General features: G+C 66.5%; 2 protein-coding genes across 5 annotated transcripts; one reads left to right on the top strand and one right to left on the bottom strand.

Annotated features, from left to right (window-relative positions):
• Positions 1 to 255: 255 nt before the first annotated feature.
• ACOT7 (acyl-CoA thioesterase 7) lies at positions 256 to 5,962 on the bottom strand. Of its 4 annotated transcripts, none has more exons than XM_030507849.1 (10): positions 5,840 to 5,962; positions 5,068 to 5,185; positions 4,522 to 4,678; positions 3,933 to 4,024; positions 3,698 to 3,812; positions 3,371 to 3,385; positions 2,745 to 2,831; positions 1,891 to 2,007; positions 1,461 to 1,645; positions 256 to 881 (listed from the first exon to the last, which is right to left on the bottom strand). In XM_030507849.1, exons 1-10 carry the CDS (start codon positions 5,890 to 5,892, stop codon positions 777 to 779), a joined length of 1,044 nt encoding a protein of 347 aa, XP_030363709.1. In that variant the 5' UTR covers positions 5,893 to 5,962; the 3' UTR covers positions 256 to 776. The 4 variants fall into 4 exon arrangements, with proteins under 4 accessions (XP_030363709.1, XP_030363711.1, XP_030363710.1 ...); XM_030507851.2 differs by lacking the exon at positions 5,840 to 5,962 and adding an exon at positions 5,273 to 5,574; XM_030507850.1 differs by lacking the exon at positions 3,371 to 3,385.
• An 863-nt stretch (positions 5,963 to 6,825) lies between these two features.
• On the top strand, positions 6,826 to 17,615 carry ESPN (espin). Its single transcript, XM_030507847.1, has 15 exons — positions 6,826 to 7,148; positions 7,794 to 7,987; positions 10,079 to 10,265; positions 10,352 to 10,534; positions 10,622 to 10,753; positions 10,843 to 11,062; positions 11,135 to 11,385; positions 12,790 to 12,951; positions 13,036 to 13,210; positions 13,489 to 13,515; positions 14,407 to 14,552; positions 14,633 to 14,914; positions 16,776 to 16,855; positions 16,937 to 16,948; positions 17,047 to 17,615. Exons 1-15 carry the CDS (start codon positions 6,855 to 6,857, stop codon positions 17,192 to 17,194), a joined length of 2,493 nt encoding a protein of 830 aa, XP_030363707.1. The 5' UTR covers positions 6,826 to 6,854; the 3' UTR covers positions 17,195 to 17,615.
• Positions 17,616 to 17,628: the final 13 nt, after the last annotated feature.

Genomic DNA, 17,628 nt, shown 5'->3' with positions numbered 1-17,628 from the left:
GAGCATCACCAGGCTCCGAGCACCATTGAGCTCCGAACATCACCGGACTCCGAGTATCATTGAGCACCGAGCATCACCGTGCAGTTGCGAGGCTGCGGTATCTGTTCTGTGATTCCCATCAAAACAGGCAGATTTCCTCCTGGTTCCTCCAGAACCAGCATAGGGACCCTGGGGGAAGCAGCACAATGGTTTGGAATAAAACTCCCGCACCAAATTGCTGCTGCTCGACCCAAAAACACGCAAAGGAACAACCCATTTTATTCCAGTCAGCAACAACAGACTTTATTTATGCCACAGGATTCCTTAAATAACTTAGATGTGCACAGAGAAACTACCTAGAGATGTCAACGAAACGGTCCCAGACATTCCATACGACCCCGGGGCGCGTTCCTCGTCCCAAGTATCGTACGTAATAAGCTTTGGTTCAGGATGTACCGGCAAGTTTAACACAGCACCACACAGACTCGGGGCCTCGCGCATCCCTTGTGCCACCACGCGCCTCCGTCTCGCTCCAGCATGGGGAAAAGGGACCTTCTCTGGCGGGATTAAACAGTGGAAACAGCTCCAGAGGTGAATGGCGAGCGATGGGAAAGGCTCCCGGGGCACGCTGAAGCCACCTAAAGCACAAGGTCTACGGCGCTAAACCGATGAGCGGCGAAGCAGCGGCACGGCCGCGGCGGCTCCGGCGGCAGGCAAAGGGCGCGAGGCCCGGCGCGGACACGACACTAACAGGAACCTTGGTGGGGCGAAGGCTGTGGAGCGCGGGGCGGGATGGGTCACTGCAGGGCAGCCTGCTGCAGCTGCGCCTGCCGCTTGGCCTTGGTCTGCAGGTACCTGCCCTTCCCTTCCTCGAAGCGCCGCTTCTCATCCTCCGTCTCCGTCTGACAGTGATAGAAAGAGAGCAAAGGCACCAGCGTGAGCTGCCTCGCGGCCATGCAGCAATCCCACGCAGAGGAAATGTAAAGGAAAACCCATGCTCTGCACAATACGTGTTGTGACAGTTAATGCACTCCTACACAGAGCAGGAGGAGACCTGCATGGGATCAAATATTAACGAAGGAACAGCCCCCAGCACCATGTCAAAGCTGTGCTGGGATCAGGAGAGCTAAAAATAGGCTGGAGCGGGGACACCATGGGGAGAGGAACCCCCTTACTGTGCAGGGTCCCCTCCAGTGCATGGCAGGGGAAGCTACAGAGCCTGCATGGTGCCTGTCCTCACCCATGGGAAAGGAAGAAATCCCCAGTCCCCACATTGTCAAGTTTCATAGGAAATGGGTGTAAAAATAACAAAAGCAAACCCAACCAACCCTGAGGCCTGGGAAGGCTCTTTCACACATATTTTTCTGCTGAGTAATTCAAGGGAAGAGGATTTGTCGGGCAGAACTGGCTGGACTCTGCCCTGGAGCAGCAGGAGCAGGGCCGGCCCCGCTGGCTCGCAGCCTGGTGGCGAGAGCTCTTACCAGCAGCTGCGGGACGGGCAGGGGCTTCCCCTCCTTGCTCAGGGAGACGTAGGTGAAGAAGGCGCTGACGGCACGGTACCGCTCCCGAGCCTCGTCCACGAACGGGTCGGCATCCACAAAGACTTCGATTTCCATGGATTTATTGCTTGTGAAGGTCATGCGCCCCGAAATGGTGATGACGCTGCCTGCGAAGCACAGAGGGGATGGTTAGGCAGGCGGGCCCTGCTCCTGCCCAGGGCAAGGGAGAAAGGGGTCCTGTGTGCTTTATGCTTAAGCCTTATTTTAAGCAGAGCTTCTCAGCACAAGGACAAATCTAACAGGGACTATATTTCTCTGCCAGCATGTCCTGAGTGAGCACCCAGGGGAGCCAGGACGTGGCACTGCAGGAGAGCAAAGTGCCCATCACCACTCCCCATCACCACCCCCCTACCTTTTTTGATCTTCTCGTGGAAGTTGATGGCATCCACCGAGGCGGTGACAATGTTGGTCTTGCAGTGGCGGGCGGCCACAATCCCAGCAACCTCATCCATGAGCTTCATGGTGACACCTAGGAGGGGAACAGAGGGGTCCTGACTCAGGGAAGCCGATAGGATTTGAGGAAAACCACAGATAGATCAGTAAGGCCTTTGTACAACCACAGCTATACTGAGGAGTTGGGCCAGAGGCCGAATCCCAGCTGCAGGAAACCCCCAGTCCCACCACAAGAGTGCCATCAGGGTGATGCCTCACAGACTTGGGCTTCAGATTTACGTCACCTCTGGCTCTTTCACATTTCTTTGAGCAAACCTCATCTTTCCAAGGTAAGAGCAGTCACACAAACCTCCTGCTTGGAAAAGCCTCTGAGGCACATTGTTTGTTTGCTTCTTAAAGGACACAGTTAGATGAAGAGCAGCATCCAGCATCGTCCCAGCCCCTGGCAAACGCGCCTCTCCCTGGCTCACACCACACACCCTGCCCAAGCCATGAGGACTGCCAGCCAAGAGGAAATTGCTCCAGCAAATTGCAGTCACTGTGCATGGGTGTTTATAATCCAAGATTTGTAACTTAAGAGATGATGACAAAACTGAAGGATTTACAGTTTGAGTGTGTCAGTTTTCACAGCCCTTTTTAAGCACTGAAAAAGATGAAGCTTTTGTCTCAGCTGAAGCAAAGCTGAACCTTACAGATGGTGGAAGTGCCTTTCTGCCTCCTGGAAACACCGAGACAAAACAAGCCACTCTCAGACCGTGCTTCTGCGCTGGTGAGAAGCCCAGCCAGCTGTTGGAGGGGGCAGCGCTCACTCACCTCCATGCACGAAGCCCAGCAGCGTGCAGTCGGATGGTCCCACCAGATGGATCAGGCTGGACTGGCTGTAGCCAACGGTGTGTGGCTCTGGTTGGGGAAAGAGAGCAAAGCAGAGGTCAGAGCTGCTTGGTCAGCACCCGTATGCCCCTATCTTAAACCATCTGAAGGAAGAAGATGTGAAGCTGGGTTATGCAAAGCTGAAGCATGTTCAAACCAGCGTTTTAATGGGCCCTGAGAAGTCCCAAGAGCAGAGGCTACGCACCACCTGATGGGCTGCCACCTCCCTCTGCTGCCCAGCCACCAATTTTATTGCAGCTCAGCTTGTTTCTTCTTTCAAAGCTTTCTAAGAGCCCATGGCTGTACACTGTCCCTCCTCAGGCCACCAGCTGAATCTCCCCAAACCTGCTGCTTAGTGGCATCTCCAAAGAGCCACGCTTTCCCCTTGGCATAGCCCCCCCAGCCCTGGCACACACGGGTGACATCTGACTTGCCACTAAATCTATCCGACAGAGATCACACTGACTGCCAGCAGGGGAAAACTGCTCTTGGTGGCTGCATTTTCTGTCTAGCGAGAGATGCTGAAGGTGCTTAGCGCAGGAAAACAAGCAGCGCCCGCAGAGCCTTACCTTTCGTCTGCCTGTCTGTGAGCAGGGGGAACAGAGGGGAAAAAGCATTTGAGCAACTTTCATCCCGCATCACCCCCACCGATGATCCCCACACGCCACCTCTCCATGTCTGCCCAAGGATCCATGTTTCGGAAGAGGACATCCCACCCACCAGCCCAGCGGGATCACGGGTGCCCACCCAGCTCCCCCTCCACCAAACTCCCATCCCTGATGCGCTGTTTCGGAGCACACTTGCAGCCACACGTGCCTGGGGATGGCTGGACTTGCCTCGGGGACCAGCTCATCCTACCAGCACTGTTTGCACAGGCCACACGCCACCCATGGTACCTGGGTTGATGATGGGGAAGATCACATCTCCATTTCTCTGCTTTGTTTCCAGCCGATCCAGCTTTTGCTCCTCATAACGCTTCTTCCCCTCCTCCTCCTGCTCCTTTCTCGCATACTGGAAGGAAAAGCTGGTAAGAGCTCACATACTGCGGTCAGAAAAGCCACGAGCACTACCGGGGGTGCCGATGGGGCCAGGTTAGCTCTGGTTTTCGGTGACCAACACGAGCTGTCCTACCTGGATGGGGGGAACCTCAACGACCTTGTTCACATTCTTCAGGGACAGCGGCACGTACCACAGCGTCGCTTTGTTTGTCACCTTCTTTGCCCCTGGAGGAGAAGTGGCAGAGGGTGACTGTGCCAACACCAGCAGTGCTTATCCTGCCACCGGCGCTGCCACAGCACAGGGCTGGCCATACCTGTACCGTGGCGATGCCGCTGGCACCGGGCAGGCCCCTGCCCTGCCGGGCTTTGGCTCGGAGCGGATGTGACAATGCACTTTTGGGAAGGCGTCCTGGCAATTTGAGCCGGTTGCCACAGCAACAGCAGGAAAAGGGCCTTTTTCAGACCAAAGGCCGCCACAAGCAGCAAATTAGGCAGGAGGAGCCAGCAGCAGATTCATTGTTCTTCCCTAAAAGCCATCAATGGAGCCGCAGTCCCCAGGGACCTGCCTGGCTGCCCCTTCCCTGCGCCACTCACAGCCCTCTCAATAAAGACACATCATCTCCCTCTGCCCAACGCTGCTGGATGACGGGGTCAGCACCGCGAGCTCCGGGCTCATCACCAGAACCTGGAGCTTTGGTACAGAGCCACTGGCAGCCACTCACCTGTTAAAATGTTTTCAGACATGACGTTGACCTGGACCTCCACCGAGTGCCGGGAGGTGTAGGTGATCTCGGCGCTGACATTGGCCACCTCGCCGATGCACACCGGGGAGAGGAAGTCCGTCCGCTCCACCCGCGCCAGCGCGGCCACGCAGGGCTCCTGGGGATGTGGGACAGCGAGGGTAGAACCGCAGCCATGCCACCGGGGCCGGCCCGCGCCACACGTGGCTCTGGTGTTTCAACCTCTTATCAGCCCATGGCCATGCTTCCTTCCCCGCCCATAACCGCCAGCAGGGCCACCTCCGACTCGCCCTTCCTGGCAGTTAAAACATTGCCAGCAGCATCGTAATGTTTCTGCTTGTAAAACAATTCCAGCGGGATGCTCCTGGAAACTAGGGCCATGCTCCGGCAGCAGCCGTGGTTTGCACTCAGGAGCAAGTGCTTCCAGTGTGGGAGGACAACTGGGGAGGTCCCCAGATCCCTGAGGCACAGCAGGGGGGTCAGAGAGCCACCGAGCCAGAGCCTGGTGAGTCCCTGGTGCCAACTCACCCCAGCCTGGGAGTTGCAGTGGCGGGTGCTGATGATGGCTCCCGCCTCCTCGATCATCTTCAGGATGATTCCCCCATGGACATTCCCAGCGAAGTTGGCATCATCCGGTCGCATGATCCTGCCAGGGGAGGGACATGGGAGCTTGCACCCCAGTGCCGTGCCCCCCACCCGGCTCAGCCGCCCGGGGGCACTTCTGGGGTCCTACCGGATGAGGTGCTGGGCCATCTCACCACGGTGATGCCAGCAACGTCACCGGCACTGCCTGCACGTGGCTTCCTGCGAGCGGCAGCGGAAACTGCCCCAAATTACCGCTGGGAGTGGAAGGAAGCATCACCCCTGTGCCGGGGGCAGCCGGCTCGGCCGGGACAGCAGCAGCTTTTGCCGGTGTTAAATAATCAACCAGAGAGGGAAGGAGAGGCGTGGTGGTGATGGGGCAATGGCTGCGCATGGGCCTAGAGAGGACCCACGCTTTGGCAAGGTGGCCATGCCAGGGAGCCGCAGCAGGAAAAGGCAGGAAAACCGGGACACACCCTGCCATGCCCACAGGCAATAGGGCAAGAGCACAGCGCTGCTTCGCTGTGCCCGGCGCAGGCAGCATCACCAGCACAGGCAGGGATGCTGGTGCCGGCAGCGTGACCAGCGCAGGCAGCACCGTCGGTGCCGGCTGCAGGCAGCACCGCCGCTAACATCCCGTTGCGGGGCCGGCCCCGGCCGCAGACCCCCGCCCGCAGCCCCCCAGCCCTGCCCGGCCCAGCCCTCCCCGGTGCCGTACCTGGAGACCTGGATGGCGGCCGGGCCCGGGCCCGCGGCCCCCCGCTCCGACATGGCGGCACCGGCGCCCCGCCCGCAACGGCGCTGCGGCAGCACCGCGCCCGGCCGCGCCCCGCCCGGCTGGGGGCACGCCTCCCGCAAAGCCCCATTGGCCAGCAGCGCCTGGCCGCACCCCCAGGCCGGCGGGGTGGGCGGGAGCCGCGAGGGGCGGAGTGCCGGTGCCGGGAGGCGGAGCTCCGGTGGTGGTCGGGGATAGGGGGATCCCGGCGGGCTGCGGCCCCGGTGCATGGACGGGGATGGACAGGGCGGGCTGGCAGGGACGGAGAGGCCGGGAGATCCGGGGGTGTCCCGGAGCTCTCACTTTACAGAACTCGGCAACGGCAGCCCCCGACGGGGACATAGCGCTCCGCCGCTCCGGTACCGGTTCCGGTACCGCCTTTATGGGCCGGCGGCGGGGCGGGGCGAGGCGGGCTCGCTGCTGTCCGCGGTGCTGAACGCGCGGCGCTGCCGCTGTCCGCGGTGCTGACGCGGGGCTGCCCCTGCCCGCCCGCGCTGCCCGTGACCGGTGACCCGCCGTCGGTTCCCGCGGTGCCGGCTCCCCCGCGGCAGGACGAGGCAGGGCAGCCAGGCCAGCATCCTCCCGCTCCCCACGGTGCTGCCAGGACCGGCAGGCGCACGTCGGGGCGGCGGATGGGGACACCCGTGAGGAGAGAGGGGAGCAGCTCCCCAGGACCGCGGAAGGCAGTGACGGCAACTGGGCGCGGGCCGCTCTTGAGGTCCCCCGGGCCGGTGCCGGTCCAGGCTGCAGCGCGGCAAAGCGTGGCCGCCCTGGGCAGCGGGCGGAGAGCTCCGGGCAGCGGGCAGCCGTCGGGCGGGGCGGGCGGAGGGGCGGCCCCGGGCGAGGAGGAGGAGGAGGTGGAGCCGGCGGGGCCGGGGGGCGGCGAGGCGGGAGAGCCGCGCAGTGCCAAGCGGCGGCCGGGGCCGGCGGGGCCCGGTCCGGTGCCGTCGGGGCCGGGATGGCGCTGGAGCGGGCGCTGCTGGCGGCGCGTCAGGGCGACGTGGAGGCGCTGCGGGGGCTGCGGGCGGCCGGGCTGCTGCGGCCGGGGCTGCGGGACGCGCTGGGCGCCTCCCCCGCGCACCACGCCGCCCGCGCCGGCCGCCTCGCCTGCCTCCGCTTCCTGGCGGCCGAGGCCGCTCTGCGCGGGGACGCGCGGGCGCGCAACGGGGCCACACCGGCCCACGACGCCGCCGCCACCGGCAACCTGGCCTGTCTGCAGTGGCTGCTCACGCAGGGGGGCTGCGGCGTGCAGGTGCGAGCGGGGCGCGGGGGGGGGCGGCGGGGGGACACCGGAGGCGCGGGGAACCGGGGCGGCTTTCCCCGGCCCCGTCTGGGCGGGGCGGAGTGGGGGGTCACGGCCAGCACCGGGCCCGGAGAGCCCCCGGTACCCCGGCGGGGCTGAGCCCCGAGGGGCGCACAGACCCTCCCTCCCGGGGTTACACAACGGCGGGACCGGGGCGGTAAGCGGCTTGTCCCGGGGCCGGCCGAGAGCTAAGGACATGTGACGGGGCCAGAGGAAGAGGAGGCGGCGGAGGGCCAGGGGATTAAGCGGGAAGGACGGGGTCAGCACGCCAGGGCAGGGTCTGGGCCGGCAGCACAGCGGGCTTCTGCGGTGAGCCCCCGCGGGCCGGAGCTGTCCCACACGAGGGACAAGGTGGAACAAGGGGGCTCTGTGCAGCACTCGCTGGGTGCGGATGCAGGCCCCACTGGGCGGCCGACATGCTCGTCCCATGGTCCTTCCGATGGTCCTGTCCTCGTGTGGCCGGAACCTCCACCCCAGCCAGCCCACCCTCCCATGGCCAGTTCTCTCTGGGTGATGCCCCGTGGCGCCTCACACGCTGCCTTGCCGAGGGGCTCAGGTCCTGGGTGCCAACAGCCACCCCGCTTCCTCCCGCAGGATACAGACAACTCCGGTGCCACTATCCTACACCTGGCAGCCCGCTTCGGTCACCACGAGGTGATCGAGTGGCTCCTCCGCTTCGGAGGCAGCGACCCCACGGCAGCCACCAACACGGGAGCGCTGCCCGTCCACTATGCCGCGGCCAAAGGGGATTTCCCTTCCCTGCGACTCCTCTTAGGACACTGCCCCAGGTAACGGCTCTCGCTGCCAGCAAAGAGGGGCTGGTGGGGGAGCGGGTCCCCACTGCTGCCCCATCCCTCCCTCTGGCCACCGGGCAAGGAGCCAACCCCGGGGACAAACACCGCAGCCACCCGCATCACGCAGCTCCAAGGGCAACGCAGCCTTATCAGCGCAGGCAGCCAGCCTCACCTTCTTTATGGCCCTGAGAGAAAGGGCGAGGAGGAGAGCGGGGAGCGCTGGCAGAAATACTGCGGCCGGCCGCGGTGCTGCTGGCGCGGGGCGATAACACAGCCGCCTTTGTCCGCGCGTTATGTAAATGGCTTGGGCTGCCCGCCGGGGAGAGGCCGCTCCCCGCGCCGGAGCCGACCTTTCCGCCCGCCCGGTGCCGCGGGCATCGCTGGAGGTGGCAGCGTCCTCCCCGCTTCGCCTCCCGATGGTGCCCCCCGCTTACGCGGCACAGCAGCCCCCCGGGCACGGGGTGCCAAGCCTCGCCGCGGGGCCACGGCAGGGATTAGGTGGCCCCTAATCCGATTTTCTGCGGTGGGCAGAGGCTGCTAGAAATAACCCCCAGCCCCGGGGGGATACGTTGCTGCCCCACACCATGCCCAGTGGGCTGGAGGGATACAGATGCAAGGGGGACACGCAGCTCCCCCACATCCACAGGGTCCCGGGTGTGCGAGAGGTGAACTGGGGCTCAGCACCCCTCTGTCCCTGGGGCCCACGATGCCAGCCCACCATCCTTCCCACCAGAGCCACAGACCCCACTGCAGGTTCCCTATATCCCCATGGCACTCACCAGCACCACCACGGCCTCCCCAGCCCCAGCCCCGTCTCTTTATCCCCTTCCCCAGGTGTGTCAACTCAGCCCCGGCACCTGGGGGGGCGGAATTAACCCCCCATGGCCCACAGCCCAGCCCCAGCCCAACCACAGCTCCTGCTCGGTGCCTGCTGCATCGGCCCCGGTGCGGCACGGCGCTGGCGTTGGCTTTCACGCTTCTTGCCGGGGTTGCTCCGCTGCCGTTGACGCCTTCCCCCTGAATTATTTAGGGCTGGCCCCGCTCCCGGCCCCGCGCCCGCCCGGAGGCTCCATTACAGCCACGGAATCCAATCCCCGGGCGCCGCGGTGGGATGCTGGCGCTGCCAGCCCACCTTAGCACCGGCCCATGGAGTCTCCAGCAGCCGGTGGCCCCAGTGTGGGGTCGAGGCCATCTGGCAAAGCAGTTTACCAGCGCTTGTCCAAGAGGCTTAACCCCTTCCCGATTAGTGTGAAACGGCAAGCAGGGGCTGAATGTGTGTGCCCGTGCCCCCACGGCCCACCGTACCCCAGCCCAGCCTCCATCACCACCGCACCAGCCCCTGGTTATGCTGGCCCAGTGCTACGGCACAGCGGGAAGGCAGCGCTGCCCGCGGCCCGTCTCACAGTTACAGGGATCAATTATTAAGGGCCCACGATCGTTGTGATAACAGAGCAGAGTATTTATTGCTCTTCCTCTTTTAAATATTCAAAAGGGGTTTTTATGGAGCACTTAATGAAACGGCTTCCTGCGTGGCGGGGATGCGGGATGGGGGGGATGCAGAATATGGGGGTGTGGGATGCAGGGATACAGGATTTGGGATGCAGGATGCAGGCTGTGTGATTTGGGATGTGCAATTCAGGACTGGGAGCAGAGGAGGCACACTGGTGCCGGTCAGTGTGGTGTGGGTCAGCGTGGTGTGGGTCAGAGTGGTGTGGGTCAGCCTTTCCTTGCCGGCTGCCCCGCAGCCGGTGCTGCCTAAGCTGCTTATTTAAAAACAGGGCTAAATTGCAGTGTCCAAAAACAGCCGGAGGAAGGAGCTTAGCCTAAGCAGGCTGATTAACTTAGTGACCTCCCGCCGCAGCAGCCACCACTGTGCGGGCACCCAGTGGGGAGCTGTGGGGTGGGTTGTTCCCAACCCACACTGCCTGGACCCAGCCAGCACCCTGCCATGCTCCTGTGTGTCCCTTTGTCACACATATCCCTGTGTCCCTGTGACCCCTATAACCCCTGCACCCTGTACCCCCCATCCCGGTGCTGCGCCAGTGGCAGTGGCCATGGGTGACGGGCCCTGTGCCCCACTTGCAGCACGCTGAGTGCCCAGACCAAGACGGGGGCCACCCCGCTGTACCTCGCCTGCCAGGAAGGCCACCTGGAGATCATCCAGTACCTGGTGCAGGACTGTGGGGCTGACCCCCATGCGTGCGCCCACGACGGCATGACCCCACTGCACGCTGCCGCACAGATGGGCCACAACACCGTCATCGTCTGGCTGGTAAGCGCCGGGCACAGCGTGGTGGCGTGGCACAATGGCATGGCATGCGGTGCTCAGCACTGGTGCTCAACCCACCCGCCACGCAGATGAGCTTCACGACGGTGAGCCTGTCGGAGCGGGATGCCGAGGGCGCCACGGCCATGCACTTCGCCGCCAGCCGTGGCCATGCCAAAGTGCTGAGCTGGCTGCTGCTGCACGGCGGGGAGATCACCGCGGACGGCTGGGGCGGCACGCCGCTGCACGATGCTGCTGAGAACGGCGAGCTGGAGGTGGGTGCTGGTGGCCAGCGCGGTGCCGGAGCGGGTAGAGGTGGGGAGCCACCTTCCAGCCCCACCATGTGCCCCCACTCTCCCCAGTGCTGCCAGATCCTGGTGGTGAACGGTGCCGACCTCAGCATCCGCGACCAGGATGGCTACACGGCGGCCGACCTCGCCGACTACAACGGCCACAGCCACTGCGCCCAGTACCTGCGCACCGTGGAGAACATGGTACGGTGGTGCCTTGGGGCTGAGCGCATGGGGAGCGCACAGGAGCCCATTGCTCCCACCCGTGCCTGACCGCACGGCTGTGCCGGCAGAACGTGGAGCACCGCGTGCTGTCGCGGGACCCCTCGGCGGACGGGGAGTGCCGGCAGCCTGACTCGGGCATGTCCTCACCCAACACCACGGCATCGGCACCCCAGGCGCGCTTCGAGGTGGGCTCCCCCGCCAGCACCCTCTCCAACTACGACTCCTGCCACTCCAGCCAGTCCAGCACCGGCGAGAAGAGGGGCGGCCCCCCGGGGGCCCCCGCCGCCCGTGAGTGCGGGGCCGTGGGGCGCGGGGCAGGGGGCACGGGCCCAGCCCCCCCTGACCCCCTGCCCTGCGCAGGGGTGCCTGAGCCAGCGCTGGCGGACATGCAGGCGTACATGGACATGCTGGACCCCGAGACGCGGCCACGGGGCCGGGGGCCCGCAGGGGAGGGTCCCCCCCCACCGCCGCCCCCCACATTTCCCCCACCACCACCGCCACCCCCTGGCTACCCCGCGCCCGCGCCCCCCGCTGCGCCCCACACCGCCGACATCTACGTGCGGGCCAAGAACAACCTGCGGCACGTGGAGAACCAGGCGCTGCGCCGAGAGGTACGGCCGCTCCTGGTGACACAGCTCAGGGGACAACGTGCCAAAAGGCACCGATCCCCATGGGGAGCCATTAGCTGTTGATGGCACCAGGAGGAGACATTGCCCATTGAGGCCACACGCCCGCGATGCTGGCACACACCGGGGTGCAGCAAGCGGTGCCCAGCCATGCCCCAGCACGGGGGCCCCGCTCCACTGTGGTGCCAGCCTGGCGGCACCGTGCAGCTGGGTGTCACAGCCGCGCCCATGCAGCCCGGGCGATGCCACCGGCACCGTGCTGGGCGTGCGCAGCCGCGCCGGCTGCAACCCGAGCGGCCGGCTCCGGTGTCCCGGCGCTGTGGGTGTCGGGTGGCACAGCCGGTGCTGCCAGCAGCTGAGAGCGCTCAGCCGGGCGGGCACAGGTAAGAGGGGTGCAGCCCCCCAGGGCTGGGGGGGGCAGTGGGGTGTGGGGGGCTTGGGGCTGTCCTGACCCTCAACCATGGCTCTTGGTACCCCACCGGTGACAGGAACCCGGTGCACGGCCATGGCCGGGGTGCTGGCATAGCCCAGCGCTATAGGGGACAGGGGTATATGGGACAGGGGGCTCGGCAGAGCACTGTGTGCCATGCTGGTGTGGGCTCAGGACCCTGCTGTACCCATTGCGCACAGCCCTGGCTCATTAGCACTTAATGAGTGGCCCCAACCGGGGCTGCCCTGGGGACATGCCAGCCTGGTGCTGGAGCGGCACAGGCACCCCATGCAATGGGGCTGAGCAGTGCAGACCCGACATCAAACCAGGGCAGGGGCTGCCACAGCAGGAGCCAAGCTTGGCACCGCGCCCGCGGCAGCCGGAGCAGGAAGCGCTGAGACGGTGTTTGTTGACTTGGTGCTGGCAGCGGTGACGAGCGCCGTGCGAGTGCCACGGGTGGAGATGGCGCACGGGGAAATGCAAATAGCAGGGCCCCTGGCACGGGGAGCAGGGCCGTGCTGCCACAGCACCATAAACCGGGCAGCGGGCACAGCCCCTGCGGCACAACCTGCAAAGCCGCTGTGGTATGTGCCGGGGTGAGCCGAGGCTGCGCTGCCTGAGAGCCCTGTTCAGAGGGAGGTTTGGAACCGGGCCCTGGCCTCGCAGGGGATTAGCTCCCTGTAATCCGTGGGGCTGGGGCTTGGCACTCCTGTTCCCACGGGGTTATCCCAGGGGAGGCTCCTGGGCACAGGCTGGGGGGGTCACAGTGCCAGGCACTGATAGTGCACGCTGCCAGCCTGGCACACAGCCCCTTGTGCAGCCTTGTGCAAGGGGACCCCTGGGGCATGCGCCTGCCGTCCCCCCAGCCTGGCATCTGCCCGACGGCCACCCCTGTGCCATGGCTCTGGCCTATGGCTGCAGCCGGGCACGGCCACGCTGAGCCGCGCTCCCCATTGCAGTTGGCATCGCGCGAGAGCAGCCCCGAGGGCCTGCGCAGGGTCGACTCCAGCCGGCGGTCGCGGAACTTTGGCAAGCAGCCGAGCACCAGCGACTACTACAAGCACCTGGGGCACGGTGCAGCCGAGCAGCCCGGCCCCCGGCGAATGGCGCACAGCGAGGAGGTGAGACCCCAGCCCTGTGCCGCGAGCCTGCGCGTGGCTCAGCACCACCGGCACCGCACGACGCCTGCCCCTGCTCTCCTCCAGGCATCGCCCATCTCAGCGGACACCATGCGCAATGGGGAAAGCAAGCCCGGTGCCGAGCTGCCGCCACCACCGCCACCGCCACCACTGCCCGATGCCGCCTGCTCCACGGCTCCACCACCACCACCGATGGCCGAGACCCCCGCCGGCGCTCGCCGCTCCTCCTCCTCCACGGGAAGTAAGTGGCAGGGTGCCGGGCGGGCACGGGGAGCGATCCCGGGCACCGTCCCGTTGGCTGCACCGCGGCACCGGCACATCTCCTCCTGCGGCACTGTGGCTGCGTGGCTCCTGACGGCCTCTCTGTCCTTCTCTCCTTCGGTGTTGGCGTGGGGGCCCCCCTGCCCGCCCGCCCCTGCCTGCTCTCACTGCTGGCCGCTTCTCTTCTCTCTTGTCTCGCGGTGGCCAAATCCTTCCTCTGCCGCGCGCCCTGCGCCGCCTCTCTGCTTCTCCCCCTAGGAGGAAAGGCGCTCAGGCAGATGAAGAGTAAGTACCGCAGCCCCGCACGCCTCCCTGCTCAGGGGGTGCCAAAGGGGCCCAACATGGCACCATCCCATGCTGGAACTACGGGGCATCGATGGCCATTGGGGCTGGCAACTGCCGGCAGCGCTGGGGCCCTGCGAGCCCTCGCCACGGCATCGCCGGGCTGGCTACCACGCGGCTCCCGAGCGACGGCGCGGGGCTGCCGAAGCGGCCGGGCAGGGCTGGCAGTGCCGGGGCCCCACCGCCGGCCCCGCACACAGAGAGCCTTTGTTCACGCTCAGCCGGCCGGCGTGACCCCGCCACGTGAGCACCGGCCGCTCCCCCGCGCTTTATTAGTGCCGGCTCCCGGGGCCGCGGGGTCTCAGCGGCGCTGGATGGCAGCGCGCACGCCCCACTGTGCCCTCAGCACCCGCAGCCCTCCGAGCGGGGCGAGCTGCGGGCACTGGGGAGGGGGCTCTGCCTTGGCACAGCACCATGGGCTGCTAGGGACCCACACATGGCTGGCACGGACGGTGGGTGCTCGCGGGGTATATGGGCATTGCCGGTGGTGCTGCCGTGTTCTGGTGCTGTGCGGACCTTGGGGATGGTGTGGGGCTGGATCAGGCTGTCGGTGCATCTCTGCTGGGGGCTGTAGGGGGTCCAGGGCGCCCGGTGAGGCAGCACGGGGCTGCCCTACTCTGCCAGACCAGCCACGGACCCATCCCTCCGCAGGCTGGTCACTGCTCTTGCAGTGGGGAGGGATGGGGGATGCTGCTCTGGCAGGCGTCCCAGGGGGTCCCAGTTGTGGGGGGCAATCAGCCACCCACCCCCGTGCCCTGCCAGCCTGCGGTGCATCCAGGGCATCGGGGGGCTGCCGGCAGCAGGGCCCTTACTGCCCACCCTGCCTCCCTCCAGGCACCAAGTCCTTCAACATGATGTCCCCCACCGGTGACAACTCGGAGCTGCTGGCCGAGATTAAGGCTGGGAAGAGCCTCAAGCCGACGCCGCAGAGCAAAGGCTTCACCACCGTCTTCTCCGGCAGTGGCCAGGCAGGGGCCAACGTAGGTGGTGGCAGGGGCAGGGGAGCCGGTGGCAGTTTAGTGTGGTGGGTGGGCACCTACCACCCTCTGTTTCTCCACAGGCAGAGTCGCCGGTGTCCTCCCCGTCACCCACCAGGACGCCCACCCCACCGGCCACCCCTGAGGCCACCGGGCCACCGCGCTGCCTGGCAGGGGGCTCACCGGAGCCGGTGCTCAACGGGAGCTCGCCGGTGCCGGCAGCAGGCGCTGGGGCAGCGGTGGAGGCGGAGGCGCTGGTGCCGAGCCACGACGAGCAGGGCCGGCCCATTCCCGAGTGGAAGCGGCAGGTGATGGTGCGCAAGCTGCAGCTCCGCATGCAGGAGGAAGAGGAGCAGCGCCGCAAGGTAAGGGGGGTCCTGCGTGCCGGGGTGGCGAGCGTGGCGCGGGCACGGCCCAGCACCTCCGGACCTGGTGACATGGTGTGTGAGGCATCACCTCCAGCTCCCAACCAGGGACCATCCCATGTGCATGCAGGGGCATCGCGCCCCGGGGTGATGGTGACATGAGGCGCACATGGCGTGGCCTCAAGAGCTCCTTTGCCCTCTCTCCCGCCGCAGCCCGGGAGCCGCTCTCCGCCCCTGTGCCGGCACGGGCCGCCGGGACCCGCCGGGCAGCCGATGCGGGAGGAGGATGTGCGGCACGTGGAGAGGCAGCTGGGGAGCCTGCGGGTGATGCAGGAGGTGCAGCCGGGGCCGCTGCTGCCCGGGCAGCTGGCGCAGGAGCTGGTGCCGCTCCTGCCGCGGCACAGGGCCCCGGCGCCCCAGCGCTTCGCCCTCACCCACCAGGCTGTGCCCGCAGTGCCACCGGCTGCCCTGGGGGGCCTGGAGAGCCTCAGGGGGCGTGGGGGGGTGAGCAGCCCCGGCCCCCAGCACGATGCCCAGCGGGAGATCCTGGGATGCGGTGTGTCCGTCCGCAGCCTCAAAGCCAACTACGAGGGGCCGGGGGGGGCCCCTGCGCCCCTGCCCAGGGTCACCAAGCGCAAGCGTGCGCAGCCCCCCGGCAGCACCCGCCGGCCCGTCCTGGAGGAGGAGTACGGGGACGGGGCACCGCGGCAGAGCAGCCCGCGGGAGCGTGCCGAGGCACGCAAGGAACGCGCCATCTGCCTCTTTCTGGAGCACTGGAAGAAGCGGGTGCTGGCGGCGGTGCCCGGCGAGGAGCGGCTGCAGTGGCCGGGGCGGCGGCGGGCGGCGGGGCGGCTGTTGGCGCGCTGGAGGAGCGTCGCCCGCCGTGTGCCGGGGCGGCAGATCCGGCGGCTGAGCCGCGCCACGGTGCTATACTGGCCCCAGCACTTCCTGCCCCACGTCGGCGGCTCGCCAATGCCCCACGACAGCCTCCCGCTCGACCTCTTCATGCTGGGCTACTTCCAGCTGCTGGAGATGCCGCTGAGCCCCGAGGAGCGGCGCTTCCGCCACCTCCTCTGCTACGAGATGTTTGACCGCCTGGGCAGCCACAGCTGGCACCGCGTGCGCCGCTTCCACCGCGCCGCGCTCGAGCGGGTCGAGGCCGGTCACCGCTGCTGGTGCGACGGCTTTGAGGACCTGGTGCAGGAGTTCTTTGGGGACAGCCCCACCAAGGTGGCACCGAGGCTGCCGGAGCCCCCCGCCATGCCCCCACCGCGGGGGGAAAGGGCAGCAGTGCCGGTACCAGTGCCGGTACCAGTGCCGGAGCTGGGCGAGTTCAGCGAGGAGGATGTCTGTCGCTTCATCGACCGCAGCTTCTCCTTCTGGAAGGAGAAGGAGGTGGAGATGTCCGACACCTGAGCCCGGCGGGATGTGGCAGGCTGTGCCGGCGGTGTGGCACGGGGCTGGCTGAGAGCGGGTGCCGGCAGCGGCAGGACCTGGTGCTTGGGTTCAGCCCAGCGGAGGGCTTGGTGTTGGTGCGCGCGGCCGCAGGCCGAGGTTGCGGTGTGCCGCTTGCTGTGGTGGTGTGTTGTGCGGGACGCAGCGCCGGGGCTGCGCTCCCCTCTGGCGTGGTGTTGCGGTGCCGGGCGGTGTGAGCCCCCGCGTGTCAGTGCAATAAAGCTGTGGTGTGCTGCGAAGGGCTGGCCACGCCGCGCACTCCTTCCTCCTCCCCGCACTGGCAAAGGCTGGTGCTGAGGGGCAGCGTCGATGAGCGGTGCCATGCGCCGGGTGATGCCGCTGCCCCGTGGTGCCGGTGGCAAGGGTGGGCTGCCGGCAGTGCCGGTAACGCGGGTGTCTGTTGCAGGAGCAGGAGGAGGAGGCGCGCCTGGCCAGCATGCCGGCCTGGAGGAGGGACATCCTGCGCAAGAAGCTGGAAGAGGAGAGGTGAGCCGGGGCTGGGGGATGCTGCGCTGGGCAGCTGCACCCATGGCTCCGCTAACCCCGCTCTTCCCTTTGCCTTCGCAGGGAGCAGAAACGGTGAGTGCCACAAGCCCCTTCCCCGGGCGGGCAGGCGGGCATGGTGGCTGTGGTGGCTTTGGTGACCACGGCGCCCTGTGCCCTCTGCTGCCAAGCAGGAAAGAGCAGGAGAAGCTGAAGAGGGAGGAGGAGCAGAAGGAGAAGGAGCAGTCGGAAAAGCTAAGGACTCTCGGGTACGATGAGACAAAGCTGGCACCCTGGCAGCGGCAGATCATCCTCAAGAAGGGGGACATAGCCAAGCACTAGCCACGCCACGCTGCACCCTGGCTCTTCGTGGCGGGAGGAGGCTGGCAGGTCCCACCATGGACCAGGATGCGCTTCGGCACCCTCCTCCCGCCGCGGACGGCTCATAGCCCAACCCGGAGGAGCCCCCGCTGCCACCTATAGCCCCGTCCTGCTGCCGCCAGCCCACAGCCACCCCATGCTGCCCTGTGCACAGCGAGCTGCGCGGCGTGGGGCACCCGGCTCCTTGTGTGCTGCCCGGCATGACCGCGGCGCCTGGGCTGGCAGCGCTGCCGGCTCCCCGCTGGCACCGCTCGCCACTGCGGCTGCAGCAATGTTCGGCTCCATTCCCACCCCTCCTGCCTCCGGAGCTGCTCCAGGGCCGGCTCCCGGCTCCCCTCGCCCCGGCCCGCCTGCCTTCCCAGCCATTAAACCGATAAACCCCGCCAGCAGTGCCC

Source organism: Strigops habroptila, chromosome 16, assembly GCF_004027225.2.
Source record: "Strigops habroptila isolate Jane chromosome 16, bStrHab1.2.pri, whole genome shotgun sequence".
Lineage (NCBI taxonomy): Eukaryota > Metazoa > Chordata > Aves > Psittaciformes > Psittacidae > Strigops > Strigops habroptila.
This window is presented reverse-complemented; position numbering and strand designations above follow the sequence as displayed.

Bases quoted from the DNA above. Each gene is read 5' to 3' on its own strand.
- ACOT7 (XM_030507849.1), bottom strand. From the start codon at position 5,892: ATGTCGGAGCGGGGGGCCGCGGGCCCGGGCCCGGCCGCCATCCAGGTC. The intron at 5,186-5,839 runs GTACGGCACCGG...CTCCCCTGGCAG, and splicing joins GCCGCCATCCAGGTCTCCAG to GATCATGCGACCGGATGATG. The intron at 2,008-2,744 runs GTGAGTGAGCGC...TTCCCCTCCTAG, and splicing joins GCTGGGCTTCGTGCATGGAG to GTGTCACCATGAAGCTCATG.
- ESPN (XM_030507847.1), top strand. From the start codon at position 6,855: ATGGCGCTGGAGCGGGCGCTGCTGGCGGCGCGTCAGGGCGACGTGGAG. The intron at 10,266-10,351 runs GTAAGCGCCGGG...CCCGCCACGCAG, and splicing joins ACACCGTCATCGTCTGGCTG to ATGAGCTTCACGACGGTGAG. The intron at 14,553-14,632 runs GTAGGTGGTGGC...GTTTCTCCACAG, and splicing joins GTGGCCAGGCAGGGGCCAAC to GCAGAGTCGCCGGTGTCCTC.